At 33.0% G+C, this 24,484-nt stretch overlaps 1 protein-coding gene across 1 annotated transcript in view; it reads left to right on the top strand.

Annotated features, from left to right (window-relative positions):
* Nucleotides 1-24,484, top strand: part of LOC145689406 (coiled-coil domain-containing protein 149) — a 43,761-nt gene that overhangs the window by 3,875 nt on the left and 15,402 nt on the right. The window contains exons 2-6 of the mRNA XM_081763562.1: nucleotides 4,822-4,980; nucleotides 5,740-5,901; nucleotides 12,415-12,534; nucleotides 15,188-15,360; nucleotides 19,024-19,096. Of these exons, the coding sequence (XP_081619688.1) occupies nucleotides 4,822-4,980; nucleotides 5,740-5,901; nucleotides 12,415-12,534; nucleotides 15,188-15,360; nucleotides 19,024-19,096 (687 nt within the window). The remainder of the gene's footprint in view (nucleotides 1-4,821; nucleotides 4,981-5,739; nucleotides 5,902-12,414; nucleotides 12,535-15,187; nucleotides 15,361-19,023; nucleotides 19,097-24,484) is intronic.

Raw genomic sequence — 24,484 nt, 5'->3', positions numbered from 1 at the left:
GCTATTCTTCTTCTTCTTTTCTTTCTCCAGAAAAACTACATACTCAGTTGATATATTCATGTCACCGATTCAATTTACGTATTATAGTACGTAGTATAGATCATTTTTTTCATTCTTAGTTCCACTGAATATTAACCAATCAGATAGATGGTCATCACAATTCGTTGGTCAAAATTTAAGACACGAATAATAGTAATATAGTTTATCATTGCTTCCGAAGCCAACGGATAGTGCACAATTGAATTTCGAATTGTCATCTGGTAACGGATTATTTCAAATGTTTTCCAAGGAGTAAAGAAAACTATGAAAACATTATTCAAAACATGCCAATCTTTTTTAAGTTTAGAGACCAATACAAAATGCAGAAAATTCCTCCGTCTTCAGTATTTCCAATTGGCAAAGTCCGTTCTAATGCTTTCGGGATTATTGGCATTCTGAAAAACATTTAGTTCAGTGTTAATGAAATTAGGAGTCTTTTTACGTGCCCTGAACTTCAAGTAGTCAGTGTGTGCAATTGGGCTAGGTTTCGGAATTGCATTATTTGGCTTACTATGCAGGTGAACCAACCATTACACGAAGTGTTCCCTTCGTAGACTAACTGCATATTTTCACCCTTAAGTTAATGTAGAGTTAATTTACAAGTTAGATCTTAACAATTGTTACTTGACTCGATAAGATGCGTATTGAATTCTTATTAAAAGTTTTTACTTAAAACCACTGGGTGAATTTGCGTAAGTAAAACATTTCAATAACTAGATCATTATACTGTACTGCAACGTTCCCATTCCTGTTGTAGTTAGACAACCCGGTGATCATTTTTTAATAAACACAGTGAACAGTTGACAAATCTATGTGTATATATAAATAGCAGAAACAACTGATTGTTTTCAATTCCTATTTTCCTATACACAGAATCCAAAGTGTGGAAGGGAGGAATACATGAAAATATTTATTTTGATTTGATTTGATTTTGTGATTTAGCGTCCATTTCAGCAGCGAGGCTATATGAGAAGTGGATCTACAGCTTAACGTGGGGTCTGAACCACAAGAACTTACGCCGGGAATCGGACCCGTGTCTCCCACGCCAAAGACGTGTACGCTAACCATTTAGCCACAAAGGAGCTCATTAAAATATTTATATTCGTATGTTTGTGTGAACCGAAACAAAAGGTCTTTCGCATTTATCTTTATAGCATGACCAACGAAAAGAACTGGAGCGTTCTCGAAATTATTTCCTCGTTTTAGCATATAACAGAGGCGAGTTAACAAATAACATGATAGAGTACTATAAAATGTATAAAAATACTTACAAAAATATCTTAAAATTGGCAAAAACACGATATTACCGAACACGCATAATAAAATTGAAAATAAAACCGCCACATTTGAAGTATAGTAAAAGATGAAACTAATACTAAAGAACAATTAATTGAAAACAACATAGAAATCGAATCGAACGGTAGTCTTACTAGCGATCCATTTATTATTGCCAATCTTTTCAACAATCACTTTACGAATATCCAGAAAACTATGGGTCCAAATAGTCAGTCTCCTTCAGAGCAATTATTGTTTAACAAAATAAATAACTCAATGTTTCTCCGCCCAGTGTCGGAAAATGAAATTTTAACAATAATTAAACGATCTAAGAATAAATGGTCCACGGGTCTATATGAAATACCAATGTTCATAGTAAAAAGAAGTAGTATTCATTTAGCAAGACTGTTACATTACTTAATAACGTTGTCTTTTCAACTCGGTAAATTTCCCGACAGATTAAAACACGCAAAAATTAAAACTCTACATGAGAAAGGCACAAAAACAAATGCAGATAATTTTAGACCAACCTCAATACTTTCTCAAAGATATTTGAATCTGCAATACTTAACGAAATTGTTGCTTTTTTTTTTCCAAGCACAACATTATTTCCACGTCGCAGCATGGTTTTCAAAAGAAGAAATCAACAACTACAGCAATGTATAATTATATTGAACAGGTACGGGAAGCTTTGGATAATGGGAAGAAATGTTTAGGTATTACTTCTGGATTTGTCAAAGGCTTTTGATTTACTACCTTATAATATGCTAATTGAGAAAATAAAAGCCTATGGCTTACGCGGAATAGTAAATGACTGATTAAAATCCTATCTGAAAAACCGGACTCAATCCGTCGAAATAATATACACGGATAAAGAAACGTCATCCCGTAGTCATTTCTTGTCACATTCCAACCAGTTTTAAGCGGTGTTCCACAGGACTCGGTTTCGGGACCAATCCTTTTTCTGCTATACGTTAATGATCTTCCTAATTACATTCACTCAGTGGAATCAACCTTATATGCAGATGATACAAGTATTCTCATTACAGGTGAAAATTACGACACACTGCAACAGGAAATAAATAAATAAATAAATACAAAAAAATCGGTGGCTTTGAACTTACACCATTTACGAAACATACTCATGACATAAATGTATCAATCATGAATTCTGACTTAAACTATGTAACTTAACAAATTTCTTAAGTTTTCATATAAGTAACACCCTTACTTAGGATACCCGCATAATGTCGTTGGCACAAAAACTTAATAATGTTTTCTATGCCTTGAAAGTTATTAAACATTTTGGATATAAATAACTGTAGAAGCATTTATTTTCGTATCTTTCAATCTTTGTTAATGTACGGCATTGTCTTCTGGGGAAATGATTCAAGAAGTAAATTAATTTTCCGCATTAAAAAAAAAAAAATAAAAAAAAAAAATAGTCAGAGTATTAGCCAATGCGAGAGTAAACAAACCATGTAAAGAACTTTTTATAAGACTACAAATATTACCACTACCATGTCTTTATGTATTATAGTTATTAATTTTCACGCGCCAGAATCTTAATACATTCTTTGCCAATAAAGGAAAATTTCACTGTCATAATACTAGATACAGGGAAAATCTCCTCGTTCAAAATCACCAAACAGCATTGTTTCAAAACGATCCCATATACTTAGGTCCAACATTATATAATAACCTCCCTAAAGATATTCTTAATATTGAGTCAATGAATGTATTTAAATCAGTTACAAAGAAGTATCTGTTGGACAATTGTTTTTATTCAGTGGATGAATACCTGTCTGCTAAATGCAGCTTGTAGATTGTATAGTGTAATTTTGTTTCGTTATTGTTTTCTAGTATGTAATAACTATTTCTTTGTATCTTATTTATTGACGTGTCCGATTCATACACTCGTCTTCCTTCGAGCATCATGTATAACTTATGGATGAAAATAAAATGAAGTGAAATACAGGTCATGGTTATTGTGTTACATTAGCAAAATGCCAGACACCTTCTTCATTACATTTTATGATATCTTACGCACGCTCAGTTTTTTTTTCTTCTTTCTCGGAATTCCATTGTGTACCATCATTAACGATTTTCAGAACGAAGTTCTTGGCAAATTGTTCTTATAACGTAAAACACTGAAGTAAAAGTCTTTGTTTTACGAAATTGATAGCGAATTATTCTGATCCCCTATTACAACAGTGTAAGTTTTAGCTCTTGTTTCTGGAAATCATTCTTAATTATTTTAACGTTCTAACAATAGAAAAATGCCACAAGCGTATTTCGTGTTCAGTTTTGCTCTACGCAACGTAAAGTTACACTTGCTTTCCTCGCTATTCTAGTGACTAGCGAGCGCGCCTTTGGAGGACATGTCCCGACTTCGATTTCCGGTGGGGGACCGTAACAATGTGAACTCATTCGATCGTTCAGATGCGACCTTAGACTGTAGATCCAAGTCTTATATAGCCTCGGTACTAAAAAAGGACGCAAAACTCCAACTAACTAACATTACACTTACAAATAAGTAATTTGTGCTAATTAAATTTTAATCTTTGAGTGATTCCATTTCAAATCGTCCAGGGTGGTCCACACGACTGTCTCAGATTTAGTTTATTTTTTAAAATAAGAAACTACATACAAAATTATTAGACCCATATTTTTTTCTTTTTGCTGAAAAAAAAATTCTTCGATATACAGCCTTCCAAAATGGCTGCCCTCCTCTTGGATTGCTCGAAATACTGAAAAACATGCCAAATTAAAAATTTTATTATAGAGAAACGAGTTTACTTAGTAACATAATCGCAATAGCAGAGAGAGTACTTAGTATAAAGTTGTATGTTTCGGTGGAGGGCCCAAATTCGTCTATTGGTCCAATTGGAATTGCGCAGTTCACTCGCAATGTTGCTAGCTTTGGTGAATATTTTGCTAACTTTAAACCTTTTTTTTTTCTGTCCTCTCGAGCAATATCAACCATCTGCTTCTAGCATCGAAATCTAATTCATAAGGTCTCTTGAAAATGTAAAGGACTTCAGTGTAGTTCAAAATGAATGTACCTTTTCTTTTTCCCTTGCAAATTCGCTTCAATTTAATTGCATTTAACTTGATTTTATGAGAACTTTTAAAAGGACGAAGACATCTAATTAACATAATTTATTTGAGTTATGAGATTTTCAAAAGTGAAAACTCCATTAATTATGTCATAAGTTCAGTAACGTAATGGAGTTATACACTTTAGGAAAGAGTCAAAGAAGTTGTATTATTGTTTCTATTAAATTATGAGAATGGTAAGATGTCTTGGTCTTTTGAAATATTAATTATGCTTCCTATATCAGCAAATATTTATACGAAAAATTGATATTCAAAGTTTTTTTTTTTTTTTTTTTTTTTTTCACTGATTTTGGGAAACTTTAAAGCAAATTAAGCTGTAATTATGTTAAATAAATTGAGCAATTTCATAAAAGTGATCGCTTCTTTAATTGTTCTCATATATTACAGAATGCTGCTCTCAAACGAAAGTTACAGAGTAAAGCTGAGGCATTACTTATACTTAGTAAGGAACTGGATCAATGCAGGACACAGAGAGACCAGTTTAAACTAATGGCAGAGCAGCTTCAAGATAGATACTCAACATTGAAGAAAAAGACTCAAGATAAGGTGAGGTACTTTACAGCTCTTCCTTCTCATAAAATAAACTTATATTGATTTAATGATAAATTATTTGATATATTTTCAAATTGGTGTAATTTTACACACAAAGGTCGATAGTGACAATTCGTTCAAAGATTCGGGAGGTAATATCTGGCACCAAATAAAAACGAAAACACTTCATTTAGGAACTAGAAGAGTGCAGAAATGTTGGCGACAATTTGAATAAGGATGAGAATTAGAAAACAGGAATGGAATTTCGAAAGTAATGGGATATTATTGACGGTTAAACTTAAGCATGGGAAATCGTACCTACAGAATCAATTTATACCAGAATATCAATAAATTGACGCTTTAAAGCAAGTCGTGAAAGGCAACAGAAAAGTCAGTCATTTCTTTCTTTCTTAAAAGAATATTAGTGCTCCTGAGTTACTAGTGCTGTGGCTGTTGAATTCTTCTAATAGATTTCCTTTATTTGGCGTTTAAGCGCTCCTTGTGCGTGTATTAATTTCGAAGATACCCCTTTTACAACAGTCGTCAGCATCTTTCCACGCCAAATTTTCGATCCATTATAGTGCATATTTCCTCTTTTTGTTAGAAATTTCCTTCCGAAGTTTCTTTATGATCACTTTGAATTTACATTTTTCGTAAATGGAAATGACTTTTAACAGTAAGAAGGAAAACTAATAGTATTAGTGTTCTTGTAATATGTATTTGATGAATAGATAATGTTGTAATTACGATTTGCTGTATTTTCTTTTTTTCAAGCCCTTGAGTCTGTCTTTGTATGCTAATGATAGGCTAATTCAAGAACACTCCGCGAGTAGTTTGGCACAGATGTTGAATGAAACAAAGGAACATAATAAAGCCTTGAAAATTGAGGTTGAAGATCTGAAACAGAAACTCATTGACGCTCAGGGAGATATTAAGGTGAGTATTTATGCAATTATCTAGAATCAATTATGAGACAAGACGTAGAGAGGAGTTAAGGTTGGGGGTGTTGCATAATTGGCCAAAAATAATAATATTGAAGACCAATAATCAAATCTATTTTTTCAATTTTATATATTTACATATCAATTCATTAAATTATCAGGGAGTCTTAGGATAGATTATAGTAGTTTGTACTCTTACGGCAAAATCTTTATTTCGTAATTACACAAATGTATCAGTAACATATTTTATTAAAATATAATCTTGAAGTGACCTTGCCTCTAATTTTGAGTAAATGCTTGTTTTGAAGTGTTGACGATTTATGCAAACATTGAATCTCCATTGAAATATTTTCTGATTTCTAAATATTGTTGTTATCAATACTTACCGAACGTATGGAACAGATTGTAACAAAAATATCCAATACTGAACACCGATAAAGGAAATTTTGCCAGGGATTGGGATATTATTGTTAATTATTGCCAATTACATAAAACCATCATATACCTGTATTATACATATATATTGTTTAGTTTTATACCTGTTTTATACATGTATACTTTCTGAATTACATGAAATAAAATTGGATATTGGACACTGTTATAAAAATTGGAATAAGTTTTACTTGGCTACATTGCACATTTTATGATTTAAATTGTCTGTTGAAGGATTAGAACTACATTCTGATTAAGAAGAAACCATCGGATGGAAAACCTAAAACACAAATAAAAAGGGTAGAGTAAATAGGTAGTGCTGTCCTAGAATATAAATACATATTTTGTGTATATGGATTATTCCGTATCAATTCCACACAGTGACACAACCTCACCATCTCAGATGAAATTTGGTGCGTAGATGCCCTCTAGATAGATTAAGAAAAATACCAAACTTCAACTGTATATATCAACCGGTATTTAAGATAAGGCTATGTAAAGTTTGAAAAAAAAAAATCCCCCAAAATATCATGTTCAATGTATTTTGAAATTGGAATTGCGGCTCTCCTAATTGAGCTAGCGTCATTGAGGTGTCATTTTACAGCATTTTCCATGCCCTTTCTTGTGGTATACAACATCATATAGGCTAATAAAGAATTTGTTTTCTCAAAATCAATATCAAAATTTTTCAAAAAGTGCATATTTTAAAATTTTGAAATTAATTTCATAATTAGATAGTATTGTTGTAAAGCATATGGCAAAATATGAATTTGGGATGATAATGGGTTCATTGTTTAAAAAAATTCAAAACTAACATATGATTTTTGAAGAATACTCTGTACGTAGGTATAACACAAGAATGCTAAGTTTTACACTTCTGTGAAAATAAAAATGATCACTTACTTGAAGAAAGAGTATAGATGAGTCCATAGTAAAAGTTTTTAATAAGTAATAGGATATGTTTATCATTTAAAGTTTGAAAAAGCCAGATTTGTTCGGCATACATCACTTTCAAGGAGAACATAATTTCTTCCAGTAGTAGTTACAGGATTCACTTTTGTCAGAACGTCCACTACTAACATCCACAGAACAACAGCATTTCTTGGATATGAGAATGATGGAGGTGGCCCAGGTGGATGAAGCTATTTTTACTTCATTAAGTTGTTCATTTTTCTGTAAAACATTCCCGAGCTACCAATTTCCTTCATAGACAGTGGTGACATAGCCTGATATGTCTTCTAATTGAAGTTTATTTGGAGATTTTCACTCCTCCTCTTCCCAATCCTGCAAATCATCTGAAAATTTTAATACAATTTGTCCTTATATTGAATTTAACCCCTCGCTGAAAAGCTGTGGATCTTCCGAAATAAATTCCTGCATAGTCCGTGATAACCAGTGCACTAAAACGTTCATACAAACAGTGAATGCTGGAATTCTAAAATTAAAAATCTAAGTATAAGATATCATTCAAAAACATTAAAAAGTCCAATTAATACGCTACATAAGTAGTCGATAAAGTTTGCCTACTTTTTATCAGTATATTTAAGCAAAGTTAAAAATATTAATAACTATAAAACAGACATTCAGGCAAGCAGATAGATAAGATAGAATTTGTTTCATTAGCAGGGGCGGCTTGAGGATTTTAATTTTGAGTAGGGCATTTTTTAAATTCTATTTTTTTACATATGGATGTTATAAAAAATGTATGGATTTGTTCCTTTGCAATAAATATTTATTTATTATCTTTTAGACGTTTATATTAAAATTTTTGGGTAGATCCGAGTTTACGCCCTAAAGCTGTTTCAGTTCGTTTGGTTTGTTTAGGCTTAACGTTCTTACGTAACATCGAGGTTATGAAGGATTAAACATGTTACTTAAAGTGGCATCTAAACCACTACTCGGTTTCCAGCTGGGAGAAATTTTGTGGGTTCATCGAGGCCCCTTAATTACAAGGCGAAAATTAAATTTAACTAACACAGGTGATTGGAGGTATGTGAAAACGTCACTATGAAATTCACACGATTTGTGGCATTTTTTGCTTTTTATTTTGTTTACACCATTTTTTTTTAAAAGAAAGAAGAAAAACACATGGTTTCTGCTGTTTTACCAGTGCTAGAGTATACTTTTTACAAGCCACGTTTATTTAGAGTAACATTTTTAATTATGAAACCTGTATTAATATTATTTTATTAAGTTTGCAAAACTAATGTGCAAAAGAGTCAGCACTTTAACTTTGCTTTTAGTTAAAGTTTTTAGGGTATGATCTAACAAGTATTGCCAGCAGATTACAAGTCTGTATGATATGTTTTAGACACATTGCTCTACTCTTATTCATTCCCACAAGTAAGACAAAAAACATTGCGTACTTGAATTTTTCAGCTAGGTACAGGGTATTAATGAAAACTATGTTAGTTTTGGATCTTTTTTAAACAATGAACCCATTATCATTCCAAATTTATATTTTGCCAGGTGCTTCACAACAATACTATCTATTCATGGAATTAATTTCAAAATTTTAAAGTATGTACTTTTTGAAAAATTTTGAAGTAAAACTTTGATGTTGATTTTGAAAAAATAAATCTGTATTTGCCTATTCGAGAAAAGGGCATGAAAAATGCTATAAAATGACACCTCAACCAGCTCTCTAGCTCAATTAGGAGAGTCTCAATTCCAATTTCAAAATACATTGAACATACTATTTTGCGCATTTTTTGAAATCTTATATAGCTTTATCTACAATACCGGTTGATGTATAAGGATGAAATTTGGTATTTTTCTTAGTCTATATGGATAGTACCCCTGTGCAAAATTTCATTACAATCTGAGATGGTAAGGTAAATTTTTTTTCAAAATTGTGTTGGTTTGACCTGAAATGACTTTGTATAATAATAACAACAACCTGTAACATATTGGGAAAGGCGTCGAAGAAAAAGATATTATTAATATTATTAAATATTATTAAATTATCACTGTTGAAACAACAACAACAAAAGCAATATGAAAAAAAATTAAGCCATTATGTGACCCTGAGGATGTGTCCGAAGTGTCACACTCGAAATATTGAAAGATAAATTTATTATGGAATATTATTAGATACATAATTTGAAATATTGCTATTCACTAATTTAAGATTTAGGTAAAGTTAAAACATAGAATAAGCTAGTAATTTCCGCACTGCATCTGCTGACAGATCTTATTAACACGGAAAAAGCTGAAAAGAATGGCATATTCTGCTCTCAGAATGAAGCAAAGTTCACAGTTAGAGCCGGTAAATTGAGATCTTAATTGATGTATTGTTAAAATGATCGACTGTTACTGCTTCTGTGTGCTAACAAAATCTGGTCTGTATCAAGTGTTTGGGCTTCAATTATAGTTTGCGTTCTCTGAAAATCCAGATTTGAAAGCGGTAGTTTGTGAGTAGTCAACACCTATGCTAAATCTTATATGGATGCTTTTATTTATATCTAAGGTAAAAATGGATATGGCGTGTCATCCATTAATTTAGCTGAACCTATTTTTCTTGTTTGTTTGTTTTGTTTCGGAATGATCAATAAAAGATAGATCGTTCAGAAATACAGAAAAAACTGTAAATTACGTTGTGCCAACTCTTAAGCAGATATCTATAACTATTAGCTAAGTTTGTGCACGTTAAATTTATAACGTACAAGTTCTGTGCGTGATAATTGTACTGCATTACAATTGTAAAATAAAATACAATATGCTTTAATGGCAGTGGCGGCTTCAGAGGGTGTGACATTATGATTGGTTGGCTTGGAGCTTATCGTGCAGCATCTAGTCCGTATGAGACGTGGACCTACGGCTTAACATGAAATCCGAACCACATAAGTTCTCACCGGAAATTGAACGTATCTCCTGCGCTGTATGTATTCTAACCATATACGATGCTACGAAGGAGTTTTCGCAGGACATTTTTGTATAATAACCCTGACTGAGTTTGCCGTCCCCTACTCCCTCTCTGAATATTGCTTCATATCTGTCGATGTATTACCAAATAGTGTATCTTTTAGAGATTTATATAGTTGTGTGAAGAGATTTGTGATATAGGAAATAAATATTTGCATCTCCTGAGAGCGAAAATATCCATTGTAAGCAGCATTAAAAAAGAAATTAACACGTATTAAGCTAGGCTAGAGTGCATTTGGAAGGAACAACTTCGTATTAAAATAGTAAATCTCCATTTTTTTTCTTTCTTAAAGAACAAGTTTTTCAGTGCATGTATTCTGCCTGCTTTGAAATATGGATCCGTGTCATGACACTAACAAAATCAGAGACTCATCAGTGTGCAGACTAACCGGAAAAGAAAAAAAAATCATAACGAGAAAGATTATAATGATTTATAATGAAAATAAAAGTATTGAAGGGGCGATGGGCAAGAAGAAATCATATTCGGTGGACTAAAGTAACAAGTGATTGGATAACAAGAGACAAGAAAAGATCTAAAAAAAACCTCGTCATACAACGCTTTTGGACGAAATCGAGAATTACTGCGGGGAAACATGACAAAGATTTGCCCAAGATAGATGATTGTGGAGAAGAGTTTAAGAGACCTTCATCCAGCAGTGGATTCACAGTGATTTACATGGTACTAATAAATATTATAAGAATATATACCCAAAACCTCCGGGTCAAGTTAATCTCATATATTACGAACTAGCTATAGAATTCAATGTCTTGAGGAAAATGGGCTAGGCCGACATAATGCATCAATACATTTAACAAAGGCAAAACGAAGCATGTTTAAAAACTGTTACACTGCAAGTTTGGTGCTTCCGTTTACCCAAATGCCTTTGATGCGTGTAGTTTTGAGTTCTATTTCCAGTGGACGCGCAGAATTTTAGGTGTTGAGTCAGTATCTTGAGACAAAGGAGAAGCTATTTAAATTAAGAAGTGTTGAACTGCATTTTAAAAGCCAGAAAAAATGTGTTACTCTCTAGGAAATAAATGTTTTAAGAAAAAGGAATTTCCGTGTGTGTAGACCTGAGGGAATTGAGAAGGGTTTTAGCCTCAATTTTTTGAAGTAAATTCTGGAAAAGGTGGTAGGATTTTTGTTTCCAGTAATTTACCAAGAACACTCTGTAAGATAACAGCAAAGCGTCTCCTGCACATCAATGTGTTCGGTGGGAAAGGTAAAAGATGCCGTTCTTCGATAAGTTTTCAGTTGAAATATTCTCGAATGAGTGACTCAATTTCAAACTCTGAAAGAAAATCAAAACATAAAATCTTATAAAGAACGTCGTAATATATATAACTCAAAATAATCAAACATTGAACTATATTAGAGGTTCTAAGATAATTCTGAGAAGGCGCCTGTGATTCATTTACTAGATTTTCAGACGACTGCGAAACGTACCCCGTTGCTCATCTTACGGAAATTCTGAACATTATATATATAAACTCTCGCTCAACAAAGGAGGGGGGGGGGGAGGATTTTCTGTAATAGACCCACTACTGCTTATGGTATCATGCCTTTTTTATATTATTATTTTAATTTGAAAACAAACTAAAGCATTCATTACCAGTTTAAATTGTTCTAAGATCTGAAGTGTAATCCTATATGGCATTTTTTTTTTTCACGCTTGAAGCAGATTGTCTCATTTGTTATTTTTTAAAGTATTTTTTTAAAATTAAGTTTAGGTTGAGTTAGAAACAGTAATTGAGTTATGTGATAGTAATTAATAATGCACAACTTCCCGAGTTTAATTTCTGATGCGATTATTAGCAATTTTTTTCTGTTTATTCCACCAAGATGTTTTTTCTTTTAATATCGCTTCAAACTGTTTCACACATTAAGTAAATGTATTCTATATATACATCTAATTGATATCAGTTCATTCAAATGTTGAGACATGGTAGTAATTTCTCTCTTTCCGTATGGTTACAAAACAACATGTCATATTCATTATCTTTACTATAAAAGAGAAATACGCTATGATCATGTCACTGATACCGTAATTCTTTTGCGCGATATATATTCCTTATAGAGATGATTGTGCACTTTATCATAATAAACTTTATTTTATTTATTTATTTATTTATTTATTTATTGTTGTTGTAGGCTTTAAGAGGACAACTATCTCAACAACGAGTATGCTCTCATAGTAGTGACAACAATCAAGTGTTCCCTAGTCATCAAAGAGAAGAATTAGTCCAGCAGCTGGAAACGTTGAATTTAAAGGTGTGTGTTGTGGAATGTAGTTAATGTATATAACTCAGATGCAATGTTGTGATAGCAAGGCACTGGAAACTTAGTAAACTGAAAATAAGATAATACCTTATATTAGTAACTTTCGGAAACATATGCTAGCTTCTGTATGCACTGTTATTAAAGAGGAATTAATCTAGTTTTGAACTAGCTCGCATGGTTTGGTAATAGTAGAGAATGAAATAAAACTAATTTCCAGTCGATAGGTTCGAGGTTTCCAAAAATTTTCCTTAGTTGGATCGGACTGATTTAGTCGATATGCTGGCAGTCTTCGTATGAGGTTTTTTTGTACGTGATAAAGAAGTCCAGTCTAAATTTATGAAAGATTGAATTCTTAGAGGTAACGTCGCGCCTATGAATGTAATAAATTGTAACTTCGAGTAGTTAATCTCTGGTGATATGCCTTAGTAATGGATTTCTTCTTATATTTCAAGATACCTACTCCCTTCGTCAGTTACACTTCGAAAAGTATTTTGCAAATTGAAAGAAAGGTTTGTGAGTCAAATCCAACGTTGAATCTAGATTAAAACAGTCTTGAAAGAAATGGGATTGTGACATTAATTGCTTCATTCAAAAATTTGAAACTTATCTCTGAAGTTTCTCTACTTTTCGTAATGCTCAGAAGCACCATAAGAGAGTATTGTACGGATTTGAGACTTGACAGCATTTAAGACTTAGCAGCATTAATTCTACGTAATCTCAAGTATATTCGTTTACAATAAGTAAAGTGTTTTATGAAAGTTTAAAATTGTATGTAGTTCATTATATTTTATTTCCAATTTTGAAGAGACATTTACATGTTTATGCTAGGATTTAAGAGCAAGTACAGCTAACTAAGAAGTTTTAAAAGTGTCTCAAGATTCAGTTGATCGTTAAAAGAGTACAGACCTGGTGCCTAATCCACCATTAATCTTTGCAGTTTTTCACTTTGCGCTTTGCGATTTACAAAAAGCTTTTTGTTCCACGAAAAATAAATTCCGAAAAATATTTTTTTTGAACAACTGTACAATAATGCTTTCTACAGTCGTTAGACACTTCTAAGCCATTCCTAGTTTTCGTGTCTGCGTAAAGATACTAACTGAAGCGTGTAAAGTTTATCTGAACCATATCTAATCTAAACTAAGCTAAATTAACTTTACCTAACGTAAGGTAGATTAAGTTCATTTAAATAAGTTAGATTACTTTAGGCTAGATTAAAGTTAGTTTAGTTCAGCTTAGGTAAGTTTAGATTAAATTAGATTATGTTCTGTTCGGTTTACGATTCCCTTGTAATTGTGATATGAATCACATCACACACTTTCATGATCATGTTCCGGTGTTGTGCATGTTGACAGTCGACCAGAATGTTTGTCATCTTCCACAGGTTCGCGGCCTTTGAAACGCTTGAACCAATCAAATGTTCTTGCTTGACTCAGTGCACTCTCACCAAATGCCTCTTTTAGCATGCGTGGGTTTCGGCCGCAGTTTTATTCAACTTGACACAGAACTTGATGCAAATCCATTGTTCGTCAACGACAGTCATTTGACAAATCGCAGAAGCACTGAAACACGTCCTGACACACGCAACTACAACTCACAACTGAATGCTCCAAAGGTGACTTAACTTCGTGGTGCAGTAGCTTATACATGTACCTCGAGATATCTAGCGGCGGAATGTCGTACTGCTACTGGTTTACCCGGTAAAATAAAATCACGGATACTTTGGGTAGCACTTCGTATGTATTATTTTTGGAGAATAGTTTAACTTGATAGAAATTAAAATTTAAGGATTAATTATACTTTTAGGCTGTGTCTCATTAACCCATATTATGTATTGTCGCCGCGCTTGTGTCAGAATGAACTTAGTGAGGGTATATTTCAGTATTACTTTCACTTCAATAAGTGGCATGGTTATAGTGCAGCATCTGAGCTTTTACGCTTATATATAAAGTGAATGGAAGCATGATTGAAAAGATCATATTTGGAGACGGTTTCCCATCGTACATTTTGTTGTAACTCTGATAATAATAGAGTTACCTTATGTCAGGGGACTTTTGAGACACCCTGTATATAATTTGCTTTGACTCTATAAATTCTGTCGATTGGCACAGCCAGCGACAAAAGTTTTTACCCTGTGATGAAATTAGTTTCGTAAATAACTTCAGAATGGAAGGACAATCTGAGTACAATTTTCAGCAAATTAAAAGAAATTTAATTGTACGTTCCAGCCTTGAAACTCGGTGAAACTATGTACATTCCACCGTTATTCCCAAAATAAATTTTACCAAACGGAAAGAATTTTTGTCGCTAACTATTCATGTTTCATTTTTGGAGAAGATGCCTTCTATTAAACGCTAACGATATTGTAATATCAAACATCTCCATTATATGTATGCATTTAATGAAGTAAATGCTAGAACCAATAATTTCGTAAGTGCTATTTTTAAATAGCAGTTTTACGTCGGGAACGTAGTGTTTTGCATATTTATAAGCAAGAATGTGAAACATTTAATTCTATATAGATGATTTGTACTTAATCCGACTTTACATCCATAACTTTTTTAATTTTAGTTCCATAAATATATTGCGTTATTGTATTTAAGCTGTCATCCTACTGAAACTTTGATTTTAATTTTTTTGGTTTCAGTGTATGCAAATGGAACATGATTTCCAGTCAGTTCTTGATGAGAAGGAAGAATTGGTAACTGAAAGAGATGCATATAAATGCAAAGTGCATCGGTTAAATTATGAATTAAATGCATTGTTGAAAGCAGATAAAAATAAAATCGTTGACATTGATGCACTTATAATGGAAAACAGGTAAGAAAAAGAAAGAAAAAAAGTACTAGGATACAACCCTATCGATGAACTTGTAACTGTAATATTCTGGTATTTTTTTTTTTTCTGTCATATTTCTTATAGAATAGATTTACAGTTCGTTCTGAATAAATGAAACTCATAATTTGGAAATTATTACATGTATTGTGAAAGACAATCGGCAAATTAAGTACATGTAGGTCAGAGAAAAATAAACATGTTTGTGACGTTCAAAGAGTAAAAAAGAATAAACACATCTTGACTGTTCTTGAGAAACATTAGGCGGTGTAGCTGTGTGACTATACTTTTTATTCTTTGACTCTCATTGAATCTACATCTGTAAAAAAAATCTGGTGCTTTTAAAAGTAAATGTTTTCTCTGTCTCATATAAGCAGCATTTCTGGTTATTCGCATTAGTATCTGTATACAATGGCAACGGAAAAAAAGTGATAAATATTTTTTTCTTTGTTTAAAAATGTGATTTTGGCCAAGAAAAAATAGAGATATTCGGAAGGATTTTTATTATATTTCATGGTAAGTATATATTGTGTGTTTTTCATGACATAATAAAATCAAGGGACGGATAATTCCAGACAAAATAGGAAAGGAAAAAGAAAACAGTAAGAATAGGTCGAATATTTATTTCTTTAAGAGCTAGAGCCATCTCAAAACGTTAAAAAAAAGTAAATAAATAATTTAGAGCTGAATCTCTCTAGAAATCAGTGAAGGACTTCTTTTCTTCCGCTATATGAAAACGCACTACTTTAATATATTGCTTGATGTCTAGTTAAGTAAGCAGTTTGAATGACCATAGGATTCTCATGTACGAACCATACTGGTTACTTCATGGTATCGTGATAATCCTGTCTGCCACATGAGGTTAATAATTACCAGATACAGTAAAAGAAAAATGTGACGTGTATAATATTTATTTTCACTATTTTTAAAATTACTATTATTATTCATTATGGCGTATTATACGTTCGTTTGCAAATAAATTCAACAATAATTACATAATTATAGCATAATTACATAACATAACAATAACAATATTTATTCAGTAAGATATTAATTACAACTAATAAACATTTTCTCTCGCTGGAGTATGTATTTATTCATGGTTCATCAGGTCATATTTATGTTTCCTTTTAGGTATAATATACAGGGTGAATCAAAAGTTCCAGAACACGTTTTATTTTGTAAGCTGAAGAAAAAAGTGAAATACCATTGCCTTGGATGACATTTGCGAGAGCAGAGAACTTCTTTCAATAGAATATACAGTCAGTCATCTTTAGTGCGAATTCTTCATGTCAGTAAATAGTACCTATACATGGTCCAGATGCACCAACATTCAGTAGTGATTTCGATTTCTCTCTATGGTTTTCAGGTAATATATCGCGTATATTTATTTCTAAATTGACGATCTTTTCGCTGGTGTTATTGCCAGCCTTCTCAAGGTAAGTATGTAGGTAGAAAACTGAGTACTGATATTTATATGTGGTCGCTCTGTTTGCTGCATTCTAATTGGCTGGACTTCTCGGAGTCACGGCTGGTATTGGGTGCGTCATCTGATTGGCTGCCGGCATTCTACCCCCTCCAAAGAGTATCCAGATAGAGTTTAGCTGGTATCTCGTTTTTCTATTCAAGTTGTTCGGATGCTTTCTAATTTCAATAGCTTCTTTAAAATTCTTTGATGGTGATTTCTGCAATTATTGAGTACTTCCGTATTGTTGGTGTGTATTTGGTGTCCATGTTGAATGGACTGTTCAGCCACAGCGGAACCTTTAGTTTCACAACTCTTGAAATATGAAATTTGTTCATTCATCCTGGTTTATATGATCCTTCCTGTTTATCCAATAAACATTGCTACATACACAATTGATTTTGTACACCGGGCATCCTGCGAATCATTCAGTCCTTTTGTGTTTATAGCTTTCGTTGATGGGCTTCGGGCGTGTAGGTCGGTTTTATGTTGTAGTTCTTCAATATTTTTCAAGTTCTGTATGTCGTTCCTTGAACATACAGTAAGACTGCTATTTTGGGTTTTACTTGCCAGTCCCAAACTGTTGTGATCTGTCTCGTATTGTGGTGACTCAAGTAAGTTTGCTGATAGTTCTGTTGATTTGTGTTGCACTGTAACTGTTGTTCTGCTGCGTTTATTTGACGAGACAAGTTTCTGTCTTGACTTGTCTTTTATCAGGAATCCTTCCAAGATATCGCAAGATTGCAAGCGTTGAGAAGGCCATTGATAAGCTGCCTCCAAATACCGCAGCTTACTGTATGCGGTAGTAATTATATTGGCCAAACAGGAAGAACCATACAAACTAGGATAAATAAACACATTTCGTATTTAAAGAGACGTGAAATTGAAAGAGCCGCTGGAGCCAAACATTCCATCCAATAGGGATACCAAATACACTTCGACAATATCGAAGTACTCCATATCGGCAGCCAATCAGATGATACATCCAATAACAGTCTGTAATTATCCGAGAAGCCAGCCAATCAAGAAGGCAGTAAACAAAGCGACCACATTTAAATATTAGTACCCAGTTTTGTACCTTTATATTAATCTTGAGGAGGCTGGCAATAAGATCGGCGAAATGTTCGTCAGTTGAGAATTGAAAATACAACGAACAATGAACTCGATTGGTGTGTCGAGTTCAGCACCTGGACTTACAACTTGTGCATGCTGTAAATATTACCTTGAACAACGCAGTCTGGAGACAGCATTCTTCCAGGGATTCTCGTAGGAGGACATAACGACCAAGCCTAACCCTTGTGCTGTGTATTCTTCAGTAGGTACGAGAATACATGGTATAATAATACAATACATTAAACATATCAAGTAACAGCAGATCACAGGTTCTTTGGAGATAATCATTTGATGCTGCTGTACTAATAATATTTGGACCATAACGTACGTGTCATATAACTATAACAATGAATTCCTGAGACAGTTTTTTAGTTGATATACCATACAACTCCACTCCTCTATATACAAAATTAATTTAATTCAAGACGGGTGTCGTGTTGGGTTATATCCAAAGGTAGGCTTCTTAACTTATTCTTTAATAGAATATCCAGAATTTGACATTCCTTTTCATTTATACTGGAAATAGGTGTTCTGAAACTTATGACTCACCCTATAGATGGATTAAAGTGAGTGTAAAGGCTCGACTATCGCCAATAAATGGCAGACGTTTTTCCTATTTTCCAGTGTATTTTGTATGGGGCGGCAATATTGTACATAATTCAATGAGATTCAAGAGATAAATATTCAAACTACCCCAAAATTGAATATTAATGAAAAAATATAACTTGTTTGGTTTTATTCATTATTTAGAGCACTTAATTTTACTCTTAAAACACATACTTGTAATTCTAAAACTCTCAACAAGAAAAGAAACAAAATGTCAAAGAGATTGCATGGATGCAGATGGTTCAGTTTGGGGCAAAGTTTTAATATTGTTCTCGTGAATTTGATTGAATTATTTTGAATATTGTCGTTCCATACAAAGTACATTGGAAAGATATGGTAACGTTCTACCATCTATTGGTTATTAGAAGTTCTTTAAACTCACCCTATTCGTTATCCTATCCACTTTTTATTAGTTCGCAATGAGCTCTATCGATATAAACCTTTTCTTTTAAAATAACTTTTAGATATTTTCAAGAAAGATTGCACCAGCTTGAAGAAGAAAAAGAGCTAGCAAATCAAGCATTATCAAAATATAAGGTAGGAGTTATATAAGTTTGATAATTATATATCCTAACTATAGTGTACTAAACGTAATTAGTTATGTTAAAAATTGCATTGTCTTTGCTTCTACACTAACTAGAACATATGAATAAACCGTGTTACCATACCACCGTGTGACATAATAGTGCGTTAGAGCGATAATTTTTAAACGAACTGACAAATTAATTACTGTTTATTACTGTTGTTACTGAAACTAATTTTATTTTGATTTATAGTATACTCATGTATTCAATAGTTGTTCCGAAAATAAAACCTATCAAAGAGAGTACACTTCATTCACCTAATTCTCTGTAAAGTTCTCTGGCTTCATGTTTTTGCTTGTGAGTTATTGAAGTCTAGCGTCCCTTTCCAGCATCGACGCTATATAAGACGTGACCTACAGTTTCAGTATAAATCCGAACACCTCGTAATGCGTTTAAATTTCAACGCTTTCCTACTGGGTAATCGAACGCAGGACCACGTGCACCAGAGGTGTGGGCGCTAGCACTACATCAGTGGAGAGGGCTTTGTAAGTCATATTGTGAGTAGAGTGTATTTCTTGTAGCCCTTTAAGCTGATTGGAACTACAGCATTTGGTAATTGTTTGTTTGGGACATGTTATTAGAGATGCAAAAAAGCCGGCTTTTTTGAAAAAAAAAAAAAAAAAAAAAACGAGAATTTTGGAAATTTTGCCTTTTTTCATTTTCATGATTTTTCTGTCTAAATAGCTTTCTTATTGTATACTCTATAGTTTAATAAGATTTCATGACCGAAATGCCATATTTCGCTCTGGAATTCACCATTATGATGGATAGATGGAGCACATGTTTTATGAATCAAAGTAAACAAAGTGTGTAGTATTTGAGGGCAATTTTAGAGGCTATTAAACTTTTAACTTCTGAGTTACCGATACCTTTTTTCTTCTCTAGATCATCTCATTTTTAGTCATTCGTGTTCCATTTCTTCGAGCTTAGTACTCTACCTTCTAGTACATAGTTAAACTTACGTTTTTCAATATATCCGTCAGAACCTAGTTGCACATTTCTTTTATACTGTAGCTGTGCAATGATTTAGCAATTATCTTCCGGATACGACTCTGAATACAAATTTATACAAATAATCAGGAGCGGATTTAAAAAACGTATTTGGGAGGCGTTTCTCTGATTAGTTTCCAAAAATTCCTAATTTTTATTTGAGGAGAGCTTGAAGTTTATGAGTAAAGACATAACTAATATTTAGTTTAGTTTAGAAATTCCGTAATTTCGGGGTCCAGGCTTCAATCCGAAAGACATCCCCACCCTAACCCCCTTCGCAAATCCGTCACTGTTGGTAATTAGTAATAACAACGACTTTAAAACGATAAGAAAATCTCTACATTCATAAATGGAATTAAGAAAAATTTTTGTCAAAATGGTAGAATGACGGGTTGAATTCGGGACTTCCCGATAGAAGCGCAAAAGCTAGCCACTCACTCATGTTTGTTGTGCAGTTGTGTTTAACCCTATGGCCTATGGAATCCGAAGGTTCAATACCGCATTCACAAAAGCTCTCCATTGACTTTTATTCTTACCCAATTCGATCCAGTTTGTACACTGTATTTCTATTTCTGCGAGATCCATCTTAATATTGTCCTCCCATCTGCGCCTAGATTTTCCTAATGGACGTTTTCCGATTGGTCTTCCAGTTAAGACTTTGAAAGCGTTCCTACATTCTTTCCTTCTGGCTACATGACCTGCCCCCTGATCCTCCTAGACTTGATGACCCTAACGATGTTTGGTATACCGTATAAATTATGTAGTTCCTCGTTATGAAGTCCGCCATTTCCCATTCCTCTTGGGTCCGAATATTCGTCTCAGGATTTTGTTGTCAAATATTTTAAGTCAGCGTTCTTCCCTCAGTGTAAGCTACTATGTTTCACAACCATAAAGTACAACCGGCATGATTATCATTTTATATATTTTAAGCTTCAAATTCCTCGACAGAATTCGCGACGACAAAATATTTTGAGCTGAATAATAACACGAATTTTCTGATTTCAGTTGACATTTAATTTCTTCGTGGATATTCTTTTGGTCTGGTAATACAAATCTGTATTGATCCCAGATATTTGAAGGTATCCACTTTGTCGAAATTATTATTTAATGTTTTAACGCATTCATTATTTGCCGTATTACGATCCTGGTGAACTTCCATGTATTTAGTTTTCTCTGTATTTACTTCCAAATCAATACAAGCGTTTAATAAGGCCTCTGCATTTCTTTCTATTATTCTCCTATCATCTCCTATTAGATTTACATCAGTACGCCATAACTTGGTGAATACCATTCAGCTCTAGGCCCTGGATCTTTGATTTTCCTTATAGCGTACTCCGGAACAAAGCTGATTATAATGGCGATAATGCATCTGCTTGTTTCAGACTATTCTCGATGTAGAAGTTCGCATTTTTCTACTCGGATTTTACTCTGGGATTCATTTAAATACATTTTAATTATCAAACTAGCTTTTTCGATATTCCAAATTCTGTAAGAATGTTGTACAATGTTTCCCTCCTAACCGAGTCGTAAGCTTTCTAAATCAATAAACAGTTGATGTACTGGGTAATATATTCCGATTTCTTTTCGAGTATTTGTCGAATGGTAAATATCTGGTCAATATTTGATCGATTTCGCCTAAATCTACACTGATAATCTCCAATAATTTCATCTGCGTATGGGATCAATCTTGTTAATAGAATGTTAAGAGAAATGCCTCGATAATTATTACAACCAATTTTGTCTCCTTTCTTGTGAATTGGAACAGTGATTGGTTCTTTCCACTTTTCTTAAGTGTATTTCATAGTTTTTCTTTTTTGTTAAAAAAAAAAAAAATCTTAACGATATGTTGAATTCCTCTTGTTAAAAATTCAGAAACCTTCAGGACTGGGTAAATCATGATAGTGGTTATATATTCTAGAGCCTAGGAAACCACAAGCTCAAATGAACAGTCTACTACGCACATGATTCATGAACATAAAATTCGGTACTTTCCCGATTCTGAACAAGCTTAAGGAACAGTCAGTGCATTACAGAATTCGGAACTTTGCCGATTTTGCGAATTCGAAGCACCTGATAGGTGTAAGAGATTATTACGTATGTGATCAATCAATGAAAAATTTGTTCGAAATATTCATACAATGTATATGACAATTAAAACTTAACTGAAAAATTTCAAGAATGTACAGAACTACCCGAAACGAAGCTCTTGATGTGCAGCCTTTAAGAGTATTATTTAAATGTATTTCTCTCATGTTTTACTTTATTTTGTTTCAAAAAGACGGTGTGATATTTTGAAGTAAAAATACTACATACAATTTTGCTAGTTATTTGTGTATATATATATATATATTTTAAAAAAAGTACTCACTTTTGTATGTAAGAGGTTAAAAAATTATTATACCGGGTGTTTGAAAACAACACTGACAGTGTTTGGGAGGTGATTCCTGACACCAAGATAAGACGAAAAGTATAGACTAACCTGGGTGCACAAATGCTTCCTTTCGGAGTTATAGGCTGCCGCAAACATGAAAAAATTAATTTTAAACGTTCATAGCTGTAATACTATGGGACCTACCGTAGTCGGGTCAAGACTTCACTTAGATACTAATATATGCCCTATCCAAATATCCATGTTTTAGAATCCTGCAGTACTTCCGCAACGATTTTTATAAAGGTAGTTGGTGAGTACTTCAAATTCTATGCCCGTAGCCAAACTGACTATAAAAAATGTTACGTGAGTACCTTAGGATTCTGAAACATGTATTTTTGGATAGTGCATATACTAGTTTCTAAGTGAAGTCTTTACCCGACTACGGTAGGTCCCATAGTTTTGGAGCTATAGACCTTTAAATTTCATTTTTTCAAGTTTTTGGCAACCTACAAATCCGAAAGGAAGTATTTGTGCACCCAGGTTGGTCTATACTTTTTGTCTTATCTTGGTGTGAGGAATTACCTCCCAAACGTTGTCAGTGTTGTTTTGAAACACCCTGTATATATTGGTTAACCCTTTGGAATTCATAATGTAAATATGTTAAGAATTTAAAAAAAGTCTTTTCGAAATTCATGGTTTATTTTAGAGGTTTTATATTATCTGCATCAACCACTAATTATTAAATGAGCTTTGTGTTGTAGAAAAACGAAACAAAGTCTGCTTTATCAATTTAAAGCACAATTTTGAAAAGAAGCCCAAAATTTGCCAAGCAAAAAAGCGAAGCAGAAAAAACCGAGTTTTTTTCAAAAAAGCCGTTTTTTTCGAGCTCTTGCATCTCTACATGTTATTGATTTAAAAAAAAAAAAAAACTGGCGAATTTAATCGTGTTTGGTTGTTTGTTTGTTGATTAAAGGGTATGTGAATATTTCCAATATTTCGTAAGTTTTTTGAAATTCTTTTTGGTAAAATTGCAAACTAAATATGAACATCATCGTTTTAGCAGTTGTGACAATGTGTTTTCAGTTTTTCTTCCAATGAGTAATTTAATAATCTAAGTTCTACGTAAATCAAGTTAGTGAATTAATTTTAAATTAGTAATTGAAATAATAAAACAGGTTCAATTTCGAAGATGCATTCTAGTAAAAATTAAAACTGTTTAGCTTGCTCTGTACTGTTTAATACAGACTAATCATATTATTCTTCTGATTTCAATTATACTAGTTGGGGACGCGGTGGTTCAGTGATAGAGCGTTCACCTCTGGTGCCTGGGGTCTCTGGTTCGATCCCAGCTCGCGCCGTGTGGACTTTGTGGTGGACAACCACCGTGTTCGTGGGTTTTCTCGGGGTTCTCCCGTTTCCTCCCACTTTCTTCATTCCATCATTTCATTAATTTCTAATAATCACCGTCTCCTTTAACCTAACCGACATAACCGTGGAACGTAAAATTCAAAAATTTCATTTCATTTTAATCATACTAGTTGAAACAGAAGATTTAACTATACTTTATCTACTCTTAGAAAGAATTATATTTTATAATTCTAATTAGACGTCATTAGCTTTGTAAAAATTATAGTTTTATATTGTGTCGGAAATAAGGTGATGATCAGTTCAGTTACAAACAAACAAAGTATCTATTAAACGCTTTATAAACAAGATATGTTAATTTTGATTGCACAAATGGGATGTATGTTTCTGATTTAAAGTATAATTACGATTCTTGTAGGCTAAAATTATTTTTAAAAAAATTAACGTGTACCTTTTCCGTAGAAAAAGAAAATTGAATAATTCTTCTACAGCAAATTTCAGTGGAGAAGTAAACAGAAAATTGTATTAGGTTAATTTTGAGCACACACACACATATATATATATATATATATATATATATAGGGTAGGCCATAAGTTCTTTACCACCCCTTGTAA

The sequence above is a fragment of the Thermobia domestica genome, chromosome 1 (genome assembly GCF_964235325.1).
Source record: "Thermobia domestica chromosome 1, izTheDome1.hap1.1, whole genome shotgun sequence".
NCBI lineage: Eukaryota > Metazoa > Arthropoda > Insecta > Zygentoma > Lepismatidae > Thermobia > Thermobia domestica.
Note: the sequence above shows the minus strand (reverse complement) of the source record. Positions and strands in the feature narration are given on the sequence as shown.